The sequence below is a fragment of the Montipora foliosa genome, chromosome 5 (assembly GCF_036669935.1).
Source record: "Montipora foliosa isolate CH-2021 chromosome 5, ASM3666993v2, whole genome shotgun sequence".
NCBI classification, from domain to species: domain Eukaryota; kingdom Metazoa; phylum Cnidaria; class Anthozoa; order Scleractinia; family Acroporidae; genus Montipora; species Montipora foliosa.
In genome coordinates, this window is record NC_090873.1 from 7,153,105 (window position 1) to 7,180,604 (window position 27,500).

Genomic DNA, 27,500 nt, shown 5'->3' on the forward strand with positions numbered 1-27,500 from the left:
AAGCTCATGACCTTGAAGCATTTATCTCTGATTCAGAGATAAATTTTTTTTTTGAGTTTCATAAATTTCTTTATTTGGATGCAGCGTAGCTAGCGTGTTTTCTCGCGCGTGCAGCATCGATCTTATTTTTGTCCATATTTGGCTTAAGATTGGTTTCTCAGCTTTGTTCCAAGGAAAAGAGTTGCAAGTTACACGCTTCAAGGTCACGTGCCTCTGTTTGCGTATATAATATTAACGGCTTAAACAAGTGCTCACTAATCGGCCTGTTAAACAGTTGACCAGAACAACCACGTGACCGTGAATACCTTGATGTCATAATGATCCTTGAGGCCATCTTCCACGTGACTTAGGAACTCAAAGATATCGAGCCTATCCAGGGACGTGTCCAACAGTGTGTACATACATTCAAAAGCAGCCTGATCGAAGTACAAGATCACAATGTGAAAAGAGACATTACGACCAGAATATCACTTCACTGTTTTCTTAAATTTGTAAAGTACGTTTTCTTATTAACCGAATGGTAGAAATTTAAGCTTTAATTTCGACTAACAGACCATTTATAACGAGGAAGAGTTTTTGATTTCACGGTCAGCCATAACTCAATCGATTAAGAATACAGTGTGAGGGACAGCTGTGTGGGAATGCAGCTTATTATATTAAATAAGCCTTTAAGCTCCCTTGCGCCGGAATGAGCAATCCAAATTAAAACACGTACCTGGATGTAAGGCTTCGAGCCATTTAAAGCATAATGCAGAAATAGGTAGTTCGGGTACAAAACGTCACCATTAGACAAGTATTTTCAGTGTCTGGATGTAAGGCTTTGAGTCATTTAATACTTTTATTCCCAAGATCAAAATGTTCATTCTCCTAACTAGTATCATATAAATTTCTTTGTTGCGTAGTCAGGAGAATTTGGTGTTATTTCAAGGTCACGCCTCCTCTTAAGCTGATAATTATCTTTATTCTCAATACCTGTCTGACTGCCGTTTCATTGAAATTGTAAGGAGAATACAAAAGGAAAGGGGAAAGGGAAGGAACTTTATTTAAGAGCCTAGTCTTCTAGCGCTGTAGCACTTATTATTGGGGACACTGTAAACTGAAATCAAATAAAACATTTGAAATGTTGGTTTTGAGGAGAGGGGAAAACTGGAGTGCCCGGACAGAAATCTCTCGGAGCAGTGTATAGCCGCAAAAAACTCAACCCACATACGACGCCGAGTCTGGGAATTTAACTCGGGCCACATTGGTGGGAAGAGAGTGCTCTCACCACTACGGCACAACTACATCCCGCCTTTCAAAAGTCCTTTCCCCAGGCAAGCCGTTGTACATACTTTTCTAATGTCTAGACCATCATCCACAGTGTGTTTAAAAGGACCCATCTCAACTTCGCGAATTAACTCTTTCTATAAAGAAAACGAAAAGCACGTTAATAACGAAAGCAACAAAAAAGAAAATTAAAAATGTGTTGACGCATAATAAAAAGGATAAATCCCACTATTATCTATTACACCAGGAGTCAGAATTTACTACAAGTCACTAGATGACGTCATTAAATTTAAAATCAAAATCGCAAGGTCTTCTAAATTTTTATCTAAAGGAGGTTGAAGAAGACCTACAGAAATTTTATTTTGTGAAGTTTCCAGTTCCGTGACGTTTTTCATTTTCAAAATAGAGCATTTTGAATTCCTGAATAGTCACCATGCATGACACCATGATACAAAGCTATTTGGTTGAAAAAAAAAAAGTCTGTGCCTATGAATCTCAGCAGTTTGAGCCTTTCAAGTACATCAGGAGATGTGTTAATACACATGTATTTCATATCATGAGCGAAAAGGAAGCGCTTTCATCGCAAAGTGAACTCCACATGTTTCGTTGATTATAGGCCGCCACATTGGTGGAGCACTTTGATCCACCAACAAGGCGTCTCCATACAAAACTCTATAAAGTTGCGTGAAACGCTTCGACAAATAACTCAGAAACGATGTACTGCATAGACCCGAAAATTGGAGAGGGCGGTTTAAAAATTCAACATTCTTAGTTCTTGGCCTTTTTCATGAAACGGGTTTGAATTTACTTTTTGGTCGCGTGACAGTGAAAATGATTTTCATGGCTTTAGATGAAACCCAGTGGTATTTTACTTTCCATCACCTACTAACATCAAAAGGCACTAAACCCCCAATTTTCCTCCATTAAAAAATTACTCAACTTTTAAAGTAGATGTTGCCAAAAAGCAAATGTTTTGCTTGAGTAAAATTGTCGATTTTCTGTGACCTTCTCAAGTAGGGAAAAAACCGGAATATGTTGATTCAAGAACTGGTGACAGGGGTGGGTCTATCCCCCATTTGAACGTCGACACAATCTTCACTGCAATGCAAAGCGTCTTTGAAAACACCAATGCAAACCAGTCTGTGACATCAAATATAGAACTGACTCGCGCCACTCACCGGCTCGGTAATGAACCGAACTTTTGTCAGAATTTTCAGCTACGTCCAGAAAGGCAAGAAATACGCCATTCCGAGTTCATGTCTGCCTCCTCTTCAAAGCGAGTCTAAGTGCGAGGTTTTACTCATGAAAGTCAGTTTTCATTCATATGTAAAGAAGAACTAATTACCATCACAAAAACTTGGCACTTAGACTCGCTTTGAAGAGGAGGCAGATACGAACTCGGAAATGGCCTAATTGATTTGGAAGACCTTAGACAGCAATGACCAGAACCAAGGTTGCTGACCAGCGGTTTTCATTAAAACAATGGTTTGCTGAGGGTGCTCAGTCTCGCGGGCTCAGAAAACCTGGTTGTGGTCATTGTTATTGCAGGTTATTCATTTGATTCACGCCGATCTCAATAAGCGTAACGAAGTGTCCCATCGCTCTTCTCCCCAGATTCAACATTACAGACAATTAAAAATCACGAAGTGTCCCCTAGACTGCTCTTCAAGTGATAACTAACAGCTGCAATTACCGTAACCTACAAATAATGCTACTCCAACACATAATGCATCTAGTTGATAGAGAAAGGTAGCAAATATTGAGAACAAACGGGACACGTGTCGGTGTGCATGCAGTAACCTTCATTTATGAAAGAGAGAATTTTTGTTCTGAGGAAATTCAACGACATTTGAGGATTTCATCAACACAAATACCTATTGCTCTAATAAATGAGAAGATTTCTTGGAGTGAAAAAAGAACTTCCGGGTTCAGTTTTGGACAACTTAATTGATTTTCATGTTTCATAAGCTTAATTCACCGGCAATGTTGCAAACAATTCTGTTTGCCAAGATGTAGAGTTAGTAGGCTTCTACTTGTCATTGTTCTAATGTCTATTCAATAGACCATTTTCGAATTCTCACAGACCGACTGCATCTAGCATGAAATGGAGGCTAATGCGGGCAAATCTTTTAAAATGCAAATTAATTTGCCCGCAATAGCCTCCATTTCATGCTAGATCCAGTCCAGCTGTGAGAATTCGAAAATGGCCTATTTCTCTAAAGTTGTCAGGACTTTCCATTTCTCCCAACTACTTCCATAAGAAAATAAGGGAAGATCCGGCATTAGAGAGAATCTCAGTTTGCATACCCTGACTTTGGTTTCATTGTAAAGCTGTGGTAGGATTTGATCCAACAAATCTCGGATTAAACTTGGTTTGTTATGAGCTGCTGAGTTGAAAGTGACAAGAGCCACTCGGCGAACATTCTGAAAAATAAGAAGCATCGTGTTTCCACTCCACGAATGACCAATATTAACACTTGTAAAATTAATTATCTTTTATCAAAGTTATGACCAATCAGCAGCTATTATTTGAGTCACATGTACTCCTCTGAAAAATTCAGGTGGCGTCAACTGGATTCGAACCCATGACCCATGACCCATGACCTCTGCGATGCTGGTGCAACTGAGCTACTAAGCCATACAGTTATAATTGAAGTGAGGGTTATAGACGAAAGGTTGCAGTGTCCAGTTAAGTGCGAAGATCACTTCTACCTTTTGTCACTCACAATCGGTTTGTTAAATGGTCAGAAACATAGGCTCTGACATACCAAGTCGGGGTCTTGTACAGTTCGCAGAAAGTCTCCAATGCATCCTCGTAACTGACTATCAATGGGTTGAGGCTGGAAAAGAAGGACACTTAACAATGCGACTTACCTTCAATATGTTATCTTATTATTCAACTGTATTAGTTATGGTACAGAAAACCCACGGAACGAACACAAATATTCCGCGATATTGTACAGTTAGTTATTGCACACTAAGTTATTGTACAGTAGAGAACCAGTTTGACTAGTTTAGGTGCTGACATTGCTCCGCGCTCATCTCGCACAAATCTGTCACCACGTTCTCGGTTGTTTACAACTCACTTGCTTCAAATTTAGTACGAAAAAAAAAGTCTGATAATAAGCCCTAGCGGGTTTGTCAAAATACAACACAACTCGTAAAAATACTCAGCGATACTATAGACCTTATTCATAAATGGCGGTCACATTTATAATTCTTTTGTCCACGTGCAAATTAGCCTACCAAGCCTCATTTTAGAGCAAGAATTCTTTTCAATTCACTGTATGGTATCGAGGCTTGGTAGGCTAATTTGCACTTCGACAAAAGAATTATAAATTGACCGCCGTTTATGAATAAGGTCTATACACCAAAGCATCTCATAATAATATATACATTTAGCGTTGAGTGCGCGCGTTGGTTGGTTATTCGATGTAATGTTGTAATCTTTGGATGAATAAATGAGTTAAAATCATCTTATTGTGCTATATTATCTCACTGTTTTAGTACATACTAAAACAACCAATATCCACCACTAGCCACCTCCCCTTCGGTGAATAGTTGTTAAATATACGAATAACATGACGAATATGCGGCTTGGTATTGCGTCATCGCCGCCATTTTGAAAAATCTGTGGATGCACCAATGTTAAACAGTACTGACAAACAAGAAGTGACGTGAAGTGGCGCTCATTCTTGTCTCTAACCTGGTCGGAAATGGTAAACTTTACAGCTGTTACGACAGTGCTTCTTGCAAAGGCTGACTCCGATTTAAGATAATCCTGCCATCCAAAGAAACAAAGAGAGGATAGGTCATTTCTCTTCTTTATCTTTCATGACAGTAAGGAAAGGGGGAGGGGAGGGGTGGGTATATAACCAGAAGGGAGGTAAGCATGAACAGAGAGGAAGATGGGAGAGAAAAGAAACGCCAGGTGCAGTGAAACCAATTTTGATGTCCAACACAAAGTGTTACGTCAAGTCAAAGCACATGCTACGTTACGTGTTTCTTGCAATAAGACAAGTGAATATAAGAAATGTATCTTATTGCGGTGCGGCTTAGGCCCGTTCCAAACGCCGCTCCATTCATTCGCTTTTTTCACCAATCCCGTAATACAGTAGTTCATTCTGGGGGGTTATTTGCATTAAAACAATGGATATCCAGTTCACTGAAGCATGATACAGTCCCAAGAGTAATTGACTTGTATTGTTTTTATGTAAAGACCCCCTCAAAACGTATTGCATTATGGGGTGGTGAAAATAGTCAATGCGCCGAACCTAACTGATGAGTTAAGAGCGACAGAAGAGCGGCGTTTGAATCAGTTTGGTTCGGCAGGTTAGGATTGGAGCGGCCAACAACGTTAAAGGGGCTAGGTCACGCTATTTTAGGCCATTTTGTATAATTTTGTCAATTGTGAGCTCTAAACGTCAAATTGGCAGAGCATGAGTCTTTCATTTTCAAAATCAAGGCCACATAACAACTGAGAATGATTTTCCAGCTTTGTAAATGACATTTTAATATAGACTGATGTAATTTTGAAAAACGGTGGGCCGACGTTTTTCAAATTTACCCAAATTCAATTCATTTCAATCCTCTCCAGTTTTGTCCATCCATGTCCCTTCTTGGCTTCCCTGCGTTTTGTTAGAGATCTTCTATAGTTTTGAACAGTTATTTTGATATTTTAGTTAATTCTATGACGATTCGATCAGTGCTGAAACTGAAATTGCCTAAAATTGCGTGACCTAGCCCCTTTAAGTTCGGCAGGGTCTGCCGCACTATGCGACGTTGGAGCGGCGGCTGATTCACACGGCGCTCTTGTCATGTGCCGAACCTAAAGCATACATTGTGATAATTTATAATCTTACCACAATACACTCCGAAGTTTTACCTGTACCAAGGCCGCTTTACCATTGTATGGATTTTAGTTTGGTTCGACCCAGGTACGGCGTATGAATCAGCCGTCGCTCCAAAGTCGCTCTTTAGTCGAACTTTATCGAGTTAGGTTCGGCTCGTGAGCGGAGCGGCGTTTGGATCGGGCCTTACTGGACAATTTAAGCAATTGTCTCTTCTAGACAACTGAAAAATTTTATAAGAGACAATTGCTTAAAATGTCCAGTTAAGTGCGAGGATAACTTCCTTATTTAATAAGACAAGTGTCCGCAGGATGAGCATTCTTTCAAGGTTGGAGTAATGCACCAGTCAATGTAAACCCCCGCACCCCCCCGGCCGGGACATAGCGGGGCATTTGACAAGCGGTCACTTCTAAAGTTGCAAAATGCCCCGCACCCTAAGGTCAGGTTTTTCCTCTAATTGAAGGTAACGACCCCGCTCACATCCCCCGCTCTTGATGAGTGAAAGACACAGGCTAATGTAAACGGTTTAAACTTTATTTGTCAAGTAACACACTTCACCGCATACAATGCTTTTCAAATGGTATAAAATGTTTGTGGTGTCTTTATAGTCTACTGTTAACATTTAAGAGAAATAGTAAATTCTACATGCTAGTAGAAGAGGGTTAAGTGTTAGTAAATGCAGTTTAAAAATGTATTTCAAAATTTGAACAAACACACTGTTTCATAGAATGGGATGGCATACTCAGCCAAAGATATAAGGTGATTAAGATAAAACGACTTTTATTTTCTTTTCATGGCCAAAAGCCGCCATCATGCCGGACTAGCGATTCTTGACCCAGTCCACCTCGGTGGAAAATATACCGTTCCACTCCCCCGCTGTTCTTGGATGACGTGCAAAAGAGGTCAAAGTCCTACCTGCGGCCCTTTCGCTCGTCAAATAACGGAAAATTCCCCGCAAATGCCCCGCTATGTCCCGGCCGGGGGGGTGCGGGGGTTAACATTGACTGGTGCATAAATGCCGCTGTTCCATCTTTACTTGAGAACCGGAGTTAATTTAATTAATTTTAATTAATTAATTAATTAATTTGTTGGAAACTTCATTATTGCTAAACGGTCATAATTTCTTCCGGTTGAAGACAGTACCTTTTAGTAAGAATGAAGGTTCCCTTTACCGAATTAACGATGCTCAATAAATAATGTTTTGTGAGAAGTTCCCAGTCTTCCGAGAACGCACCTTAAGCTGAGGAAGCAGATGAAGTGAATCTACCAGAGTCAGTTTACCAAGACACTCAGCTACAACATTTCGCGTTCCTTCTTCTGTGCTTTCACAGTGACTAAACAGCAATGTCCTGCGAAAGAAAGAGACATCAAGACCCTGTTCGTCTTTGAAATACGAATATATGAATAGACAAACAAGTAACGAAAATCTGTTTTCTTTCAGATTTGTAGCGAAACCTCGATCTACCGATTTCCTCGCCATTTGATTCCACTAGCAGTATAACTGTATGGAAAAGAACCTCGATACATAAAAACCCCAATCTAACGAAGTAAATTTCCTAATTCCTTGGCAGTTCGCAGCGATGGTAACAAGTTAATCAGTAACTCTAGTTCACTGTCACGTGTTACCCACGTAAAATAAGGACCTTTACCTTATACCTTTAAATCAATGGTCCACTGTGGAAGCTACAAGTTAAAGTCTGTTAACAAGAAACCTGGTTAGCGCTAACCATACTTCGAGCAACCAAGGCAAGGTTGACAATCAGATGTAGTCTGATGAGAAATTTGAATGTAGCCTAAAAGGTTATAATTCAAAGACAACGATTCGACACTCCCGTCTAGTGTCTTCATGTAAACTGGTAGCATATAAAAGAACTTTTTCGATAACATCAGATCACCCCTGACGAATTATAATCTTCACATCAGAATCAGAGTAGCATCAAACAATATCTGATCTCAAATCAGTTTTTATTCCGATTGTTCGATCGGGTCGAAATTCTCACAACAGTGTGAGAAACAAGTACGCGATGCCATGGCAACGCTGTAAACCTCTCTGGTCCGAATTTTCAAGCAATAGTAAACAGGAATATTTGGTTTTGTCTAACGAGTTGCTAACGGCAAATGAACCATCGTAAAAGAAATTCTTAAGCTGAAGTTTCGAGTATTAGCCCTTATTTATTATCTATCTGTAGTAATTATTGTACAGAAAACGTACAAAACGAGTACAAATATTCAGTTAGCGGTTATTGTACATACGGTTTATTGCGTAAACACGCAAAACTTGAACGAGGCCAATATCCAGCCATCTTGAGCGAACAAGCTTGGTCAAAAAAGGCTTTATTATGTGGGATAAAACACCCGTGACAGCGATCTTCGATCTTGCGGGACCAAGCGAGAAATCCCGAGCGCTCCATCTTACCAGCTCGGGTAGCAAATCACTGCGCGGGATTTGGTTCATCTTGCCCGTTCACGGAGCTAGTCACATAATAAACTTGGTTATTGTACAGAAGAGATCGGTTTGACTAGGTGCTGAAGTTTGCCACGCGCTTGTCACGCACAAATCTGTCACTTGCTATAAATTTAGTGCGAAAAAGTGGGATTATAAATAGCTTATTAGATGTCTTTGTGTGTAGTATCACTGAGTATTTGTTCTCATTGTTTATAATGTGACTAGCCCTAGCAGGCTCGTCAAAACACAGCGCAACGCGTAAAAAATACTCGGCGATAATACACATCAAAACATCTAATAAGATATATTTCGTCAGAGGGAATTCTTATTCGCTCTTTATCAAATCGTTTGATAAAACAAAGTTTCCCAACCAACAAAGCACCTTAGTTTCATATAAAATAACCACTTCATTCCGTTTCGTACGGTAAACTGGGAATGTTAACGCATGCGTGACAAATTTAAAGGTTGTTGCTTGCGTTACGAGAAGCGCTGAAGGAAGCAGAACCGAAACGAACCTTTCGCAACGGAAAAGAGAACAAAATGCCCACGAAAGGGTGTATTACGTACTCCCGGGAACGTATTTTTTACCCCACCCCCGTTGGTACAACCAAAAATCTCACCATATGGAGCCTATGAACGGTCTCAAGGCTTCCACTCCGGTTGAACTTCCAGCTTCACAAGATATTACCTGGAAAAAAAAAAACAGTTCCAGGTTCTAGGCAACGAAATAAAGTGAAACGCAAAAGGAACAACTTAAAACATTAAAGGAAGGCTTGAATAAAACACAATAAATACAAAAGGAGGCAGGGATGGCCAAAATTGAAGAAGATTAAAATGGATTGCAATTGGGTTTTGAAACTGTTCAACCTTAAAGTGCTTTAAAATTTATCTCTACTGCTTGTAACTTAAATTATGTATGCTTGACTGATATTTTTGATTCGAGTTGTTTATAAGTAATGTTTGGGTCAACGTTTTAAGTTGCATAGCGAGAAGAGGCGAGTAATTGGTAAAACTACACAAAATCAACTGCACCGCCATGATAGAGTCCCTTTGATGTCGAGAGAGTGAAACGAGTGTAAACGCAGCCATCATTTGCCAAAAACGTGGAAGAACACATAACAGCACAAAGCCGGCCGAAAAGACACAGGTACGGCGATAACGGATGGCAAGGAAATCGCCGCTGAACTTTGAACGTGCCACGTGAACAAAAGACACCCGCGCACGCACTGTGTTGAACATGCGGAGCGGTCACCTAGCGACCGAATGCTCACGTGATGCTTCATATTGTGTGCGCTCAGTTAACCACAACGGAATTAAGGTAAGGAGTGCGCGGGACAAAGCGGGCTGAAGTCACAGTCAGCAGACATATCAAGGAGCATGCGGTTTGAAAAGTGCCGTCCAAAGTTGTGCACGGCGGTTGGATCAAAGTGAGTTTCGACCAATGGCAGATGTCTGTTTTCCCGTACTCGTCAGCCCAGCGAACGCAAAAACCGCGCACCGGTGGCTCAGTTGGTTGAGCACCGGGCTGTCACGCGGGAGGTCGCGAGTTCAATTCCGGCCGGACCAACACTCAGGGTCTTTAAATAACTGAGGAGAAAGTGCTGCCTTTGTAAATACATCTGCAAATGGTTAGACTTTCAAGTCTTCTCGGATAAGGACGATAAGCCGGAAGTGCCGTCTCACAACCCTTCAATGTTAATAATCCTGTGGGACGTAAAAGAACCCACACACTTGTCGCTAAGAGTAGGGCACGTAGTTCCCGTTGTTGTGGTCCGTCTTCTGTTGTGTACCATGGTTGGGAGGGTAAAAAAAGGGGCCACAGTAATTGGCGCAAGCTGTTGTGGCGCTCTGCCTGCTTGACTGGCAAAGTTAATAAAATAAAAATAAAATAAAAGGAAAGAGACCTCTGCTTGCAGGGAAAAAGTTATACTGAGACGCAGGAAGAAAAAAGAATATAAATCAAACACTTATAAACCTCCTTGAGAGAATGAAGCAAAAGATACTGTCTTTTCGGATTTGCTTGAATCTCCTTCAGCAAAAATGGCAAGTACAATTTCAGGTTACCAGCAGCAATTTTGCCTAAGATAGAACAAATCTTTGTCAGTGTCTGATTATCCTTTAAAGAGCACTTATACATTATCCACAACGAAGTGGCTCTTTAAGTCAAATAATTTGTTGCCTATTTCTTGTAAATGAGGTTAAGTGTAAAGGCCGGGCGAACGAGGAGAGTTTCAAACCCAGTTTCAAACGAGGAAACAATGCTGCGGAAGGAAATGCTTCCCGTTTGCGGCCCTTGGGAACATTTGTTACGGAAACAAAATTTGCCTCCCAGGAAGCAAAATCAGCAAATGCTTCCTCGTTTGCGCGCCGAGAAAGCATTTTGGGAAGCAATGGTTCCGCAACGTTTCCTCGTTTGCTCCCCCCCCCCCCCCCCAGGTTCCTCAGGGGGTGGCTCTTAACTACCAAACCTTTGCTATGGACTCCTTCAAATAGTCATTTCTCGAATTCCTTTAACTCTACAGTTGTCCTTATTCACCAAGCGTATCCTTTTAAACATTTCTTTGGCAGGTTCGACTCACATCCGTATTTGGTAAATCATGTGGTCAAAACAGAAAATGCCTAAAAACTCAGCGAGTTAACTAAAAAAAAAAGTACGTTTTTCACAAAAATTTAACGCAACAGTATGAGAACATTCTAACACAAAAACTGTAGCATGGATTCAAAACAAAACATTTCACAAAAAAAGTATGACGTACGTCATAAGGCCCACCATTGTGATACACTTGTCAAAATATCAGTTCCATTTTTTGTCCAAATAGAAATTCCATGCTACAGTTTACGAAAAATGATGTGACGGTTCCCATACAATGAAAAAACCGCCTCTTCCTTTCGTGTCCGGAGAGTTTTTACACGTTTTTTACTAAAACGCACGGCAGAGGACTGGGACTAGTTGCGCATGCGTCTTCTGATTGAAGTGATGTCAGACTTACATTGAAAAAGTTACTTCAAAGAACCATCCATGCAACACATGCCGACATAAAGCGCGGGAAAATGTGCACGCGCGAGCCACGACTGGTTTTGGTTTCACTTCTGATTGGTTGAAAAAGTGGCGCGAGAACTTTGAACCAATCACTGAGTGAAGTAATGCAAAACCAAAGCAATTCGCCAATTACTTTCGACACTCAATTGAAGACCGCTCTATCTGACCATTGTCGTTGCGTAGGCTTCTTGTGACGGTAACAGAGGGACATTGGAGTGATTCTCTCAGATATCTGGACAATTTAAGCAATTGCCTCTCATAAAAGATCACTTTCATCTCCCTTACGTCTATAACCACCTGCCAGCAGAGCATTTCTTATCTCGACGAGGAAGAAAGGACTCTGTACAAATCGTGTCAAGTCGTTATTGAGTATGCGCAAGCCGTTGCTTGGAGACAGTTTCAAACCCAGGCCAAGTCTCGATCGCACTCCTAGACGCCATATTGATTTTGACCTTCCCCTTGTCAAAAATACGATGAGCGCACTGACTACACCGGTTTGACCAGCCCAGAAACTTGGGCTGCAGCGACTTAAAAGACTTGACACAATTTCTGCAGAGCCTCTCTTGCTCGCCCTCTGATGAATTTTAGACAGGCTCTGCTCACAGGGTGGATTATAACCTGCACTTCCATTGTATTGCCCTTGAGCGCTAATAGGGAGTTTGAGCAAGGACAACGGGAACGTCAACGAAAACGTCACGTCACGTCACGTTAGAATAATCGCGAAATACTTGCGATGACGCTATCTTCTTCACGATGTACATTACGGGCAAACTACCCCGGCTGTAACTGGATGGGGACGAACGGTCTTGAAGTAAAGATACAAAAACGAACTCTTCCTTGTTGAACGCTCGCGTTGTCGCCAAAACCTAAGGTTTGGTGATATCACGTTGTCGTTTTGTGTAGTACGGCAAAGAAATGCACTAAAATGCGTGCAACACGTGCACAATTTTTTCCTTTTTTAACCAATAATATTCTTGCTTTGGTCTTAATTACACGGCGGCCATGTTGAGTCCCGAGGGATTGAAAACTTTTGTTTTTGCGCACCGAAACTCGTTCCCAAACATTTCAACTCGAGGCTCGGGATACGAAATCTATTGTCTACGTCCAATATGGCCGCCGAGCGAATAAGGCTCATTATACACAAGTAAAACGCAACACCAAATCTCAATAATTCATTCCCTAACAACATGAATAGAAAATTTTCTCCATTCTGATTAGCTAAGAGAAATGCAGTTTTTAGGTAACACAGTGCAGAAAAGAGGTAACAAACCAAGCATTGTGATTGGTCAATGATCAAAGAAAGTCTCAGAAGGCCAATCAAGTGCGAGCCCCGGATGGAGCAATTTATGCCTGATTGCGTGACATGCGTGCATTTCTTTGATTAATTACGATAATCTCATCTCGAAATTTTTCACGTATTTTATTAAGTAATCACATGATTTTTCTCGTGCAATTTGGAGTAAATAAGCACTGGCATTTTTTTTTTCTATGACTACAAATTGCACTCGCTCTACGGGCTCGTGGAATTTTGTCTTTCAAAAACTTTACTCGTGCTTATTTATTCCAAACTGCACTCGAAATCAAGACACAAAATTAAAAAGACCAGAATTTGAATCAAACCTAGCGCAAACGAAGCAGCCGATTTTATTTCTTCTGAAGGAGACGAAAAACATTCCAAAATGGCCACAGCTAAATCCTTGTGGCTGCTAAGGTCACTGCAAAACAACAAAAGCTCAACAGCATCAGCGAAAGGCAAGTGGATTCGTTAAAAAATGCAGGCGACATAGGTTGGAGAAAAGAGTTTTCCTCCAAAAGCGCTTTCACGCTCTCAAAGGAAAAATATGTAGCCAAACCATTTTATTCAAAGGTAAGGAAAATTAAAGGAGAACACAAGGTTGGAGGGGAAGCTTTTTACTACCACCCTATAGCTGATAAGAAGCAACTTCCACAAAAAGGAAAGTCATTTGCTGTGCTGTGACGTCATTGCGCACAGTCCATCGCCAATTTTGCTAAGGGTTCTTTCCTTGTCAATCCTGGGGAGTTTCCCGTCCTTTGTGGAGGCTAAGGCCAGTTTGTTTGTTCCTTTGAAATTTTCAACCCAACCCTAACCCTGACCGTAACCGCACTCTCAGAAAAGAGATTTATTTAAGTCTCCCATAGAATGATTTTAAAATCTTTAGCTTTGACGTGAAGTTTGGTAACCGACCTTTTGCATTGTTCAATATTGTTTGTTGCCGAGCGATAATACAGCATTATCAAAGAGTCAGTTAGCGGTAAAGTGGTCTAGTGATTAGGTGAGGGGTAAATTATGTCCATACGCTAAGGAAAAAATCTTCAGCTTGTAACCTTCCGTCCCCCCCCCCCCTTTATACAAAACGACTATTGGCCACTTCGGAAAATACCATAATACCCTTTGTTTGCTCCCCCCTCCCCCCCTTAATTTTGCACAAGCATTGTTTCCAGTTTCTCTTGGGACTTACACTGGTCCTAAGAGAAAACAACAACAATGCTCATGCAAAATGTGGATGGACAAAAAAAAGAATATTATGGTATTTTCCGACTGGGCCAATTGAGTGGTACATACACGTGTCTTCCTATTTCACCCAATGAGAGCAGCGAAAACAACCTCACCGGGTCAGCAACTTTGGAACTCTGAGAACCAAAAAGGGACAAACTGTCAGATTACATGGTATTACTGATCGTTTTGAATCTACTACGGGGATACAGAGCGGTTTTCAATTGAGTGTCGAAAGTAATTAGCAAATTACTTTGGTTTATGATTACTTCACTCAGTGATTGGTTCAAAGTTCTCGCGCCACTTTTTCAACCAATCAGAAGTGAAACCAAAACCAATCGTGGCTGGCGCGTGCACATTTTCCCGCGCTTTGTCGGCTTCGTGTAATTACTTCGAATTTTGATTGGTTTACCGGATTGTCTCCGTCCTTTTTGACTGGCCAAAGTAATTACTTTGGTTTTGATTTTACGACACTCGATTGAAAGTCGCTCTATGACTTTGATCAATTGCTTATTAATTCAACGTTAACATTTAAAATAACCTGTTGCAACCGCGTTCTTTGACATCCCAATGATTAAGTAGAAAGTACTAAAATTGAACGGGACCTGGGGGTGGGGGTGGGGGTGGGGGTGTCAACAAACAGTTCTATGTACATTAAAGGGGCCATGTCAAGCATGATGTAATTTCATGACACCCAAAATGCCCAAAAAGTAAAATGAAACAACATAAAAGAAACACAACAATATGAAAGAAAAGCAAAGATGGACACAAATGGACAAGATTGAAACGGATTGTATTTGGGTAATCTTGTAAAACGTCTGCCCGACGTTTTTCAACTTTTATGGCAAATCGCCTGGATAAAAGTCGTTTTTGCTCAGAATCGTCTTGCTCGTGGTGTAACGATAGTTTTATCAGTAAAGGAATTCCGCATTACCATTTTCGAGTTTCAAACTCGTGATTAATTAGAGATTTCCGCTAAACACTCTAAAATAACGTGAAATAGCAGAATGACTGTAAATATCCGCCATTATCACCGACACGGAGATGAATAATTGTTTTAGTATATACTGTACAAGTTGAATAATAAACGGAGTTTATCGACAAAATTTGCTCCTGTGTTGTTTTTCTCTGTTTGCTCATAGGTGAATAGTACTTGCAATTCATCTCGCAGCAAGCCAATCAGAATGCGCGGACAGCACTTTCACTTGTGTAGTATATGCGAATATGAATTATTATATACTCAACAGAATATCGCTTTTCTGATTGGTCAATGACAAATGCATATATAGGTTATACAGTGCAATTGAGGTTACAGAGTGCAATAAGCAAGTTGCCGTGGAAATACAGCGATGGAGTAATTTTCTTGAGTGTATAATATATTAAAAATTGTATAAACTTTCTCGCGCATTTCGTGATTTATGGTCACTCTTGATGTTTTGAAAGTTGAGACATCACTTGTGATAATAAATCACAAAATGAGTTCGCGTTCATACGATTTCCTACTCAAATCACCTGGATATCTCGGACAAACTGGTTGACAACGGACTTTCCATCAGCGGGACATGACATGGACAATGCAGCAACGCACTTGGCAATGGAATGAAACGCCTGCAAAAAAACAATAGGGACTTAAAGATCTACGAAGGTGACGTAGACGAAAACGTCCGAACTTTGAAAGATCGTAAGTCTTCGGCGATTATTCCATATCGCTCACGTCGTACATTATGGAGGGGGTACCCCAAAAATAAATTGGTAGAACTGAGCGGTTTCAGAGTAAAAACAGAAGATCGATGAAAGGTATGCTTAACGTTACCGCCAAAACATCAAATTTGGTGATTTCACGCCGTTGTTGTGAAGAGTATTGCAAGAATATATTCCGATGTTTTCCTCTTTATTTTAACCAGTGACATTGTTGTTTTGTGGAATTCTCGTTGACGGGCGCGTCAATGGTCTGAAAGTTCCTCATAAAACGAGAACAACGCGAAGTTATAGTTTTAATGACGTTCCCGAAGTTAAATTCGATTTCTTTGGAATGCTCAATTCAGTGTCTTCAGCTATTTATCACATAAGTCGCTGGTGAGGAAACTCTCGATTTCAAGAAACGTCCACGCGTGAATGGCACGTGAAACGAGCGTGACATCTTGCGTTGCGATAGCAAATTAAAAAGCCTATTCTTTAACCCAACCTGTTTGTGGATAACAATTTGTTGGTTCCCGTGGCTTGTGGAGTATATCGGAGACACTAACATCTAGAACGAAAGACACAAGATCTTTTAAGTTATAGAACATACAGATCCCTTTAAGCGTACCAAGTGTCGGGCGACTTTGTACAGAATGAAGAACGAGTTAACGGTACATTTCTACTTCTGAGTTTCGTGCTCTTTGACATAGGCCCGCTGAACATTCAAGCTGTTTTCGGCCACTTTCTATGCCTCGACTTTCCCTTCCATCTCTCAAACACGAAATCCAGTCCAAATAGGTTATTTTCACGTGGCGTCATCGCCGCCATGTTGATGGACGAAAACAAAAGATCTCTCATTTGCTCCTTTTGTTCGACCACCAGAGGGATTGGTCGGAAGACAACTATAGCGATATTTCTTGTTTACAAACATTGACGTCACGTCACATTTCTTTTGATGTTCAAATTTGCCAACCATATTAACAACAATGGGTAACGTCACGAGAAACAGCGCTACTATTGGCTTGCCCTCACGTGATTAGACGGCCATGTTGGTGTTACAAAAACAAAAGCAAAATGTCGCTCGAGTTTGGCATAATAATCGAGCCAAATTCCCTTACAGACTTTTTCGCTATTGTTCATTACACCAACGCGGCCGCCAATGACGTCAACGATATTTGTGGTGAAATGCTGAAAAACGGTTCTCGAGCTTGCGTTTACAAATTTTACAAGTGCTTTACTCAGTCGGTGGTTTTCAACCAATCTTTTGAGAATGAGGTGCCAATGGGGTAATGGACAATTATTGCTGGTGGACGAACAAAAGAAGCTGATGAGAGATCTTTTGTTTTCGTCCACCAACATGGCGGCCATGACGTCACGTGAAAACCACCAATTAATTTAACCCTTTCATCGCCGAGGGCTTCCTCATTGACGAGTAAAATCGTCAGGCGTTAGACAGAGAAAAATCTACAAGTGTCAATGGCATTTATAGCAGTAAAAGAGTTAAAGAACCTGTCAAGAGGTCCCCTTGAATTTCGAGCTCCGATAGCGGCGGACAACAAATAAATGAACTGTCCCTCTGGAGAACGGATGTTTTATGAGTCAAATGAGTCAATGAGTCAATGAGTCATGAGTCAATGAGTCAATGAGACTCACAGTCAATATAGCAATAATTTATTGATTAAGCCTAAGCCCTCGTTTCAGTGATTAAGCCTAAGCACTCTCTGAAATTTTAGCTTTCATTTTATGGGTTAGTGCACTAACGAGTAATGAGTAACTGCACTAACCCATTGACTCATTGACTCTTGACTCATGACTCATTGACTCATAAATACTTGATACTCGTCTCTCTGCTCATAGAATTCTGTTGTATGGGGAGATTTTGAATCTCGTTTGCGTGGAACGACAAGCAGGTTGCTCTCGTCACAAAAGAATGAAAATTGTCATATTCAGTTGTTTGTCTCTCACCTCCTGAGAAGTTGTCCGATATCTGTAGCTGACAGGCAAGAAATGAGCTAAACTGTGATTCCCACGAATGATCAATATGTAAATTCACCTCATAGTTTCAATACACTGTCAGGCAGACAAGTATTGAGAATGAAGATCATTATGGGCACAAGATTATTATCTTGATGTAACACTAAATTCTCATGACTAGTCAACGAAGAAATCTACGGTACCAGATAGGAGAATAAGCGTTCAGATTAGGAGTCAAAAAATTAACGCGATGCTAAATCGCGGAAAATACCTGGAAGAGATCTTTGAATCCCAGGCCTTTCATTCCAGACATAACCAGCTCGGTTAGAAGTGTCAGAGTGGCTGCCAGGGCTCCGCCTACACAAGAACGAGTTTATCGGGTTTTAGCGTCCACGCACACCTCACAACCTGTTGCCTACACTCAACAGTTGTCGTATGTCTCTAAAACGCATGCGTAGGTTTTCCATTCCAAAGAGTACGGCCAAAAAAATCCATGATAAGTTTTACCATGTTCAATGCGTCGATGCTCAGTATTCTGCCAGTGTTAATTACATCTTTCACTTCGTTGTACAGTTAGACTTTTTTATCCAATTGATTGCATTTTATTATAGTAATATCGTAATCAATTTTTGGATTTCCTTTTTACCTAATGCACATATCCCTATTGTAAAACATCTGTAGTAAGGAGCCCACGACAATTAGCGAACAACTCCCTACTAAGCTTATGTCACGGCATTTTTACAGATCGATCTATTTTTAGACTTCTTTTTCCGAAGAAAAACAATGGCAGTTCCCGTTCGGTGGCGCTATGACGTCAAGTTAGTTTATTGTAATTGGTCATCGGGCTCCTGTGGGAGTCTCATTCGCGGGAAATTCAATCCAAAAATAAATTGGTCAGTGAAAACGCCGTGACAGGAACATAGGACTGTTGTTCGGTCTTAGTCAAGGGCTCCTGCTGTGATGGGACTTTCGCAGCTTAGTGATGACATGGTACAAAAACTGCCATAATGGAACGCAAATTGCGAACTGGGACATCTAACACAAAGCAACTTAATCTAAAATTTTATTCTCTATTTTAGATGTCCCAAGTGATCACAAGCTGGAAATGTCCTATTCACTCTAGTTGGCCGCAATGGGTGTTTCAGTAAACAATCTAACTATCTATAGTTTCATGGGACTACTCGCACTTGATTAGTCTGTCGAGCTGAGCGCTTTTCTAATCCATCGTATTTTGTCACGCAATCAAGAGAAATGGCCGAGCGGAGCTTGGGAAGTGGCTCTCCTCTTTCCCCAAGCCTCCCTCGACCGTTTCTTTCGATTGCGTGACAAACAAACAACAGATTTGAAAGGCAGACAGTTCGACAAAAAGGGAAGGGATTACGAGCAGTCGACTTTTTTGTCGGCCATAATTTGTCTAAATACACGAACATTGATATATACATTGATAAGCCTAACATTTCCCTTTGTGGCCAGTTGGTGCCAGATTTAACCATCCTTACCCATCGATACCCCTCTTACCAACCAAGCAAATGAGAAGAAGAGCCTCCTCTCGCATCGAATGAAGATTACTCCCTCACCTTGCAAAAGTGGTGATCTAATCAAGCCCATAATGGCCGGCAGAGTTGCAGAACAAGCCTACAAACAAACATGCACAACGATGAGGCATATATGAAGCCTACAATAGGCCATATCTCCCTTTTTGGAATGTCGGATAAATTCCAAATTCCCCCAACCCCCTTCCTTTACTCTGTCCCTGTAAACCCCCTCCCCTTCTAAAAATGTTCTTTTTGGTCTTTCCGGTACAGTGTCCCAACTACTTTTGTCGCTTTTTGTAGTTTCTATTTCATAAAATGCGCGTAAAATGCTCCAAACCTCTTACTACTATGTCAATATCCATTCTGGTTCCCAGATTCCATCGTTTCTCCTAGCGGGCGGGGCCTTCGCACGACAACGATGGGCTCTGGAAACAGTATCTACAGTCCTAGATTCTAAGACTTCCGGAGTTCATATATGAGCTGTCAATAGTAATTAACACGGCGGCGCTCAGAAGCATTACATTCGAAGAGCTCAAGTGGCTTCAACAAAGACACTCTGATTTCGCCTCACATCGGCCATTTTTACTTCCGGTTCATGATTTTATTGTTCGCAAGCTAACCAATGACAAAATTTGAATTTGCTATGTTAGAGCCCTTCGCTTACTAAATAAACGTTTCACACACCCAATGTCAACTTAACAGTCATTTTCTTTGCATACTTTACCTGAGCCATGCTGTCTTTATGGATCTTGGCCACAGAGGTTAACAGAGTAAGTGAAAGCTGAAAAAAACAAGACGTAACCAAAGAAATCAATTAAACCTCCATTCTTAACGCCACATCTGATCTGACGCCACAACTTTCTCGTGCTAAGACTCCTTCTATGCTCCAATGATCGTGAAAGAAACTCGAAGAAAAATTTCGTATCTCCGCGCGGCCATTTAATATCCTATAGATATCTCCATATCTCAAGGCAAGCGTCCCAACCACTGGGCTACACTACCTCCTTAATCCTTGCCTGACTACTTCTATTACATATTTAAATTTTCGCAATCTGTCACGAAAAAAACACCTGAGGTATGAGGTCCACAGTGAACCGCGAAGGTCTCCACTGATTGTTCCTGGAATGCTAACCTGAGAAATGTGCAAATCGCTCTCACTTATAAGCGGCGGAACTTCAGTCAGCACTCCTGAAATGTTTTCCTGCGTCAGTAAATTACCTGTAAATCAGAGATGGCAAATTAAAAATGTTATCACATGACTCAGGTAGTCACAAGGCAAGTGACATCGATATGCTAGTTGCTTAGCAACAGGACAGGAGACTGGAGCTCCATGCAAGGCTAGAACCCAGGACCTCGGTAACACTTGTCTGACGCTCGACACATGGAGCAATGTTCCCGTGAGGAATGAATCAACGATGAAATGAAATATGAAATAGATCATATATGAACTGCGGATAGGAAATCAAGTAAAGCTATGATCCTCGCATTTGTGAGCGCATTTTTTGCAATTGTGTAGAGAAGCCTGAAAAATTCAGGACTTCAACTTCATCATCTAACTATTCGCATTTCTAGGCATAAGTGGACCTTTTGGAGGTCAATGGGCATCACGTAGAGGTAACGACACGAAATACATTGGAGCTTAAGCACGCGCGTTTCTAAGAAGCGGACGGCAACCGGAAGAGGACATTTCTCGTGCCAGGACTGTGGTGTCTCCCAGATTTTTACACGAATCATATCTAATGGAGAAAAGATACTTAGCAATGTAAATGTGGTTGTGTGAAGACAAGTTAAAAGGGAATATAGCTTACTTCCGGTTGCCCTCCGCGTCTCAAAAACGCGCGTGCTTAAGCTCCCTACTCTGCAGTGCTGAGTCCCTTTCGAGCCAAACTCACCATAATTTGTGACAAGGACATTTAACGTCGTAAGAGTTGACAGCTTTAGCGCTCTTTGATTCTTCCGCAAAAAGGATGCAAGAATTGGCATGGAATCACTCTGGAAAAAATAAAAACGTTGACATAAAATACTGTCATATGGCAGTACGAAAATACTATTGGATGACTGCAAATTTAAGGGTACACTGCCTCGATAGTTTTGGCGTTACTAGTTCAAGACTCGGTCAAAAGATGCACTTGAGCCCGCAGGTGATATCCAAATGAGATGATACTAAAAGAAATTCGTCAGGATGATCAATCCTCCGTGTGACATTTTTAACACCGTGTCCTAAGGTTGACAAAAAAAACATTTCTTCAAGTCCCATTCTAACGCCATCTCGCTCAGGTTGACACAAAGAGGTTCTTTTCAGAAAAACCGGTACAACAGGGTGACATCGGGCCTTCAAAGAAGGTGTGCGCATGTGCGTGAGTGATAAATAACTTAAGTAGTTATCACGAATGGAAAACATACCAGAATTGGATTAAGGTCGATTCGAAGAGGAGATCTGACAAAAGGAAGCAGAAACAATTTCACTTTAACAAAACGGAACACGGGAAGTAATGGCAGAATATATTACCATTTGAAACTTACAATGGCTAGTTCTGAGGGCGCGAAAACGAGGCTTTCGCGTCACACCATCGGAGGACTGTGTGATTTCTTGATTCTCGACTATTTCCTTCGCTTTTTTCCGAGTAATCTGAGTTTGTCGGGCTTTATTTTATCATGCAAGGTATGGCGAGATACTTTATAGCTTATGGGTGTGGTAACCGAAGAAACGACCCCAAATGTGTGACACTATTGTGGCATTCAAAAACCGTAGTTTTTATCCTTCGGAATAAAGACGTTAATTCTGAATAGGAACTCATCAATTTTTTTCGCATTTCGCACCCTAAATTATGTCTGATCAAATGTTGACCCGAAAGCCTCGCTTACGCTCGCTCTGAAACAAACACCGCTGAAACGCGGGCTCTACTGAAATAAAAGCTATTGGTAGAGCTCGTTAAAGAAAAAGGCAGAATAAAGTCAAAGTTGTTCTTATTCAATAACATGCAAATAAGTAGCGGAGTAAACTTCAATTGCGCAGGGATAAAAATTTAAGTCTTAATAAATAAATCGAAGGGGTATTTAATCGTACCTTCTGATCCGAAATCCGTTTTTTTTTTACGCTTTTCAGGAAGTAATCAAGGCCACTCTGGGTTTTAAGTTATATCAGGAAGACTACGTGTTCTCCTCTAAAAAGGCTGTGACAAACTTAATGAGGCCGCTTAGATCGATCACGTACTGAAAAAAAACTTGCTAGCATACTCGATTTGGAGCAGGTTATACAGCATAAATGACAGAAAAGACACCGCTGGTCAATGAGCCTCGCTAGTTGACCCCATATCAAAGGTAAAATATTGATCCTCCATCGAACCATAAATCTGAAAGGAGGTTGAACTAAAACATACCCTTTAACACCCAAACAGGCCTAAGCCGGCCAGACTTAGTATTTTACTCTGTGGAACGCCAGACGATTTTACTCGTCAATGGGGAGCCCCCAGGAGTCCATGGGTTAAGGAAGTGAAAAAATCTACGAGATGGCAGGAAGTTTTCCATTCGGTAAAATAAAGCTGACAGCTGGGTATTTTCCCAGGCTGCCAGCAATTACCTTCATCCCCACCGGCATTGCCAGCTTTTCAAGACAGACGTGCTTTGATGATCCACTGGTTTTAAAAATTCTGAACGTGCATTAAAAAGTTACAATTCAATATGGGGTCTTTGAATTTCTAAATTTTCCAAACCAGTGGATCATCAAACTACGTCGGATTATCAACCACGAGATAGTTCTCCGCCTCTTTCGTTTCCTCCAACCAACAGCAAATTAACATTTACATACCCAGCGATTAGAGAATAAGCCTTAACAGTTGTTAATCTTGTAATTTCGTTTCTCAATCTGTCCAGGAAAATTGGAAGACACCGTGGAAGTTGTTGACTAAGCTCGTCCCCAAGGCTGCATAGAATTTGTCCCCTGCGACAAAAAAAAGTGAATTACAATTTTAGTTGTCAACATTGGAAGGAAGCAGCGTTTCGTATGCTTCAACATACATCATCAGAAGCGACAGTTAACCGGAAATTGAAATGATATTTGCAAGGTAAGTGACTAATTAACATGCAAGACAAGTAACTAATTACTTACAAAGAAAACACACGTGATATAAATCTCTTGCAAGCCAGAGGACACATGCGGCGAAAAAGAGTGTATTGTTTGTTTAAGCAAGACTTACTCTGTGCAGCACTGCTGCCTTTAAGGTGGCTGAACACAGCTTGATACCTATGTTTCATTTGCCTTTTTCTCAAAAACCCTTGATCCTTTGGAACTTCGGTTTTTCGATAGTTAAGCTGACGTATATGCCGTTGCCATGGCAACATGATTAAATATAACAGGCCTTTAAAATCGGTTTTGTTCATTTGCAGAAAATCTGGTCGTTAGATTTTCTTTATAATTTGCATGCAACAAGCTTGTATCGATGCTCACAAGTTACCACTATTTAAATAATAATTTGACACAGAGATCTCTAATTATCCCTTGTTGAAGGGTTCACTGAAATATCTAGAACTTCCTCTGTTCAAGTTCAAATTTTTTTCGATACTCCAGTTACTTATTTTCTAAAGTATTTTCGTGCCAAATATCGTTTAATTCTAACGAGTGGTTCTCGAAAAATAGGCGCCGGCACAAAGATTTTTTTCCCAACAGAAATCTAGGAACACAGAAATGAGCTTATTAACTGAGTTGATAAGGTAAATTGACAACCGTAAACAAATTCGAAAGCTGACGTATCTAGCGTTAGCCCTTGAAATTCGCTCTGACGCAGGGCAAACGCTCGAAACTTCAGCTTTCGAATTTCTTTCACGGTGGTCAATTTACCATAATATATAGATTTTGCCAAGCGTAAAAGCGGAGATCCCGTGTTATTTATTCTTACAATAAGTTCACCTGTCTTGAGCCTGCGATCCAATCGAAAACCAGTACCTGGTCAGCGATCCACTTGAAAAAAATGACCTCGATCAGCTTTAAACTTGAGCTCGCGATGTGGCCACGTGATACTGGTAAGCGGATACCTTGTTTTGGCAGGTGTCATGAATTAACCATAACATGGATGTCCAATATCAAAGATGTTCCCGCCAAAAAAACGCGGGTTGCCCCACAGAGTTTCACACTGGCGTACACGGATGACCAAAACCAAATTTGGCTTACTGTATTTTCTTAGCAACGGTCCGCTATCTACTCAGTTGATAAACAACCCATTTCTGTGTTTCATTTCCCCACCGACGCGGCACCACAGTTTCTGTGCTACACCCTTCATAAAACAAAAATAAATATATTCCTAGGGTGGAGGGGGAGGGATACGTCAGGAGCAGAGGGGAGGACTGCGCAGGGATGAACAACAGTAAAACCACTGTAAAATATGTCTCATCACTTTTGACAGAGACTGCAGCTTCAAAATCCAAGGGAAAGAATGCAAGCGAGTTCTGGTACGAAAGAGCACCAATTTAAAGCGAATCGGTTTTTACCACATTTTACACCACTTACATGCATGAAATGGCTCGTTCCTTAACTTCCTGGTCAATATCAGCTGCTTTTAGCCTCAGAAGAGTGCACTCATATATGTCCTTAACATACGCCCTGAACTCAAATGTGCTTGATGATACTCCTTCAAGTAGCAAGCAAAAGTAAACTAACTCAGCATTTGGCATTGAAATCCTTTCACTCCCAAAATCTGAATGTGAATTATCCTTACTGACTTTAATACATTAGTTTTTATGTCAGTTATCGGAATTTGATGATACATCAAGACAAAGAAAAAACCAGATGAAAAACTTCTTTATTCTCGTCACCAGTTTGCATGACCATGTATTGAGCTTGTGAGGGGAAAATTTCTATCCATCAATCTTGAAGAGTGAAATGGTTAAGCCCTAAAATGGGTCTGAACCTGGCTTTTTCAACAGCTTTTGCCATGGGTTGAAAGTCACTGTGTTGAGCATGCGCGACGGTTACTAAGCGACCGAAACCTCACGTGATAATTCATGTTGTGTGGGCTCACTTGACAACAGCGGAATTAATATAAAGGAATGCGTGGGACACAGCGGGCTCAAATCACATTCAGCAAACATATCATGGGACAAGCGGTTTGAAGAGTGCCCTCCAAGGTTATGGACAGCGGTTGGATCAAAGTGAGTTTCGACCCATGGCAGAGGTGTCTTTTCCCGTACTCGTCAGCCCAGCGAACGCAAAAAGAAAAGACACCTCTGCAAGCAGGGGAAAAGACATACATCTTAAAAACAGAAAAAAGGATAAATTTCTCAGCACTTTCCATCAAAACACAAAGACAAAGAGCTTCAAAAATCTACATTTTTCACCTCTCCAAGGCATAGTTAATCAAGGGACTGGTTATGAAACCTTAGGACTTTCGAAAGCGAGAACGATGTTGTTGCAATCGATGTTGAATTGACCGTGACCCTGCATAATCTTTTGTTTTCGCTTCGCACGGGTTCGCAAAGTAGTTGCGCATAATTTAATCGAAGGATTTGAATTTGGTTATCTTCTCGAAAAAAAAGTGTGTTTTATGCAGGGTCAAGGCCAAAAATACGGACAAAAACATGAAACAAAGCAGTAAAATAAAGTAAAGTAGACCTTATTTAACGTCGATAACTCGTAACAGTAACTTTTAATCACTGACAAACCTGAGGTCGACGGTGCGCTCATTTTACTCCCCCCTCTCCATCAGTGTTCCGTTTTACGGGTATTTAAAGCTACTTAGCTACACGGAAAGGACAGAAGTCGAAACAAGGATGCGAGATCCGGGAATCGAACTCAGGATCTCTTGCACCAAGGCCGCGCACTAACCGACTGTGCCATCCTTGCTCCTTATAAAGCAACTTGTCCAGTTTCATAACCATCTCCATGCATTCATTAACTATGTCCAAGGTAAAAGAAACAACTCATTTTTTTTCCATACCATGTGGTCTGATGACCTTGACAAGCTGTTGCGTTACCATGAGTGCCTCGGAAGTAATCTTGTAGAACGGATCACTTACGGCTGCTACAACGGGCTACAAAAATAAATCACGCTAGTAAATACAATACAGGCAAAGTTAAAACCAAGCCAATGCAGGGGTTTTGCCTAGGATATTTGCGAGGGATCCGCGAGGTTGCCCGGGCATTTCCACGTACTTTAATTGGCAATGCAACTACCCTCCAATAAAATGGCGTAGCGTTTTGTTGTTGCAGTGTTTCGTTTGTGTGCACGTTGTTTCTGATAATTTTTCACCAGAGAACGTTTCTATTAAAACGCGAAGCGTTCAGCGTTGAAAAGAGTTGGTGACAGCTTTTAAGGATTTCCCATAAAACGTCACATACTGACTAAAAACAGCTCCTTCCAATACTAGGGAGCTTACGAAACGACGACGCCGACGGCAAAGACGACGCTACAAAACAATAGGTTTAGTGAGCAAACCGTCGTCGTCCTCGTTTCGTAAGCTCTCTACTGTTTCTTTAACACGGCGCACTATAAAGAGGTCGATTCACGCTGTTTTTGTTCGAATTAATTCAAGCAAGACTGACAATCCAAGATGGCGATCAGCAAACAGCAACAAAGAAACAACCCTTAAAAGACGTTTTCTGGGGCGAGAAAAGTGACTGGGGATCTATAAAAGTAAGAACAACAGATAACATCTTAGAGCGAGTTTCAATCGAGTGTCGTAAAACCAAAACCAAAATAATTACTTTGGCCAGTCAAAAAGGACGGAGACAATCCAGTAAACCAATCAAAGCTCGAAGTTATTACACGTAGCCAACACAAAGCGCGGACAAATGTGCACCCGCGAGCCACGATTGGTTTTGGTTTCACTTCTGATTGGTTAAAAAAGTGGCGCGAGAAATTTGAACCAATTACTGAGTGAAGTAATGCAAAACCAAAGTAATTCGCTAATTACTTTCGACACTCAATTGAAAACCGCTCTTTTACATATTACGGACACATTGCCGTACTTAGGGGGCTTTTTTTATTGCATAAATTATCACAGAGCTCTGTAAGCGTCCACGGTTGCTTGGCAGATCATCCCCTTGTGTCAAGGGCACCACGCCTTTATGGTACAATTTCGTGTTTAAATATGTCGAGTGAATTTCAAATTTTCATATACAGAGAACTTACTGGAATGAGAACGTGAATATGTGGATGGAAGACCTTCGGCGGATGTTGCGCTAAGATGCAACCAAGGAAGG

The 27,500-nt window shown here is 41.0% G+C and overlaps 1 protein-coding gene across 1 annotated transcript in view; it reads right to left on the minus strand.

The window, feature by feature from the left end:
* LOC138003515 (cullin-associated NEDD8-dissociated protein 1-like) overlaps nt 1-27,500 on the minus strand; it is a 57,250-nt gene that overhangs the window by 5,958 nt on the left and 23,792 nt on the right. The window contains exons 17-38 of the mRNA XM_068849621.1: nt 27,430-27,500; nt 26,236-26,329; nt 24,810-24,930; nt 23,115-23,246; nt 21,710-21,743; nt 21,199-21,298; nt 20,439-20,524; nt 20,031-20,087; nt 19,349-19,406; nt 18,043-18,128; nt 16,303-16,365; nt 15,630-15,725; nt 14,187-14,254; nt 13,223-13,317; nt 10,538-10,641; nt 9,183-9,250; nt 7,351-7,465; nt 4,973-5,047; nt 4,035-4,106; nt 3,574-3,690; nt 1,332-1,403; nt 306-416 (exon numbers count right to left, since the gene is read on the minus strand). The exon at nt 27,430-27,500 is cut by the window's right edge and continues 41 nt beyond it. Of these exons, the coding sequence (XP_068705722.1) occupies nt 306-416; nt 1,332-1,403; nt 3,574-3,690; nt 4,035-4,106; nt 4,973-5,047; nt 7,351-7,465; nt 9,183-9,250; nt 10,538-10,641; nt 13,223-13,317; nt 14,187-14,254; nt 15,630-15,725; nt 16,303-16,365; nt 18,043-18,128; nt 19,349-19,406; nt 20,031-20,087; nt 20,439-20,524; nt 21,199-21,298; nt 21,710-21,743; nt 23,115-23,246; nt 24,810-24,930; nt 26,236-26,329; nt 27,430-27,500 (1,895 nt within the window). The remainder of the gene's footprint in view (nt 1-305; nt 417-1,331; nt 1,404-3,573; nt 3,691-4,034; nt 4,107-4,972; nt 5,048-7,350; nt 7,466-9,182; nt 9,251-10,537; nt 10,642-13,222; nt 13,318-14,186; nt 14,255-15,629; nt 15,726-16,302; nt 16,366-18,042; nt 18,129-19,348; nt 19,407-20,030; nt 20,088-20,438; nt 20,525-21,198; nt 21,299-21,709; nt 21,744-23,114; nt 23,247-24,809; nt 24,931-26,235; nt 26,330-27,429) is intronic.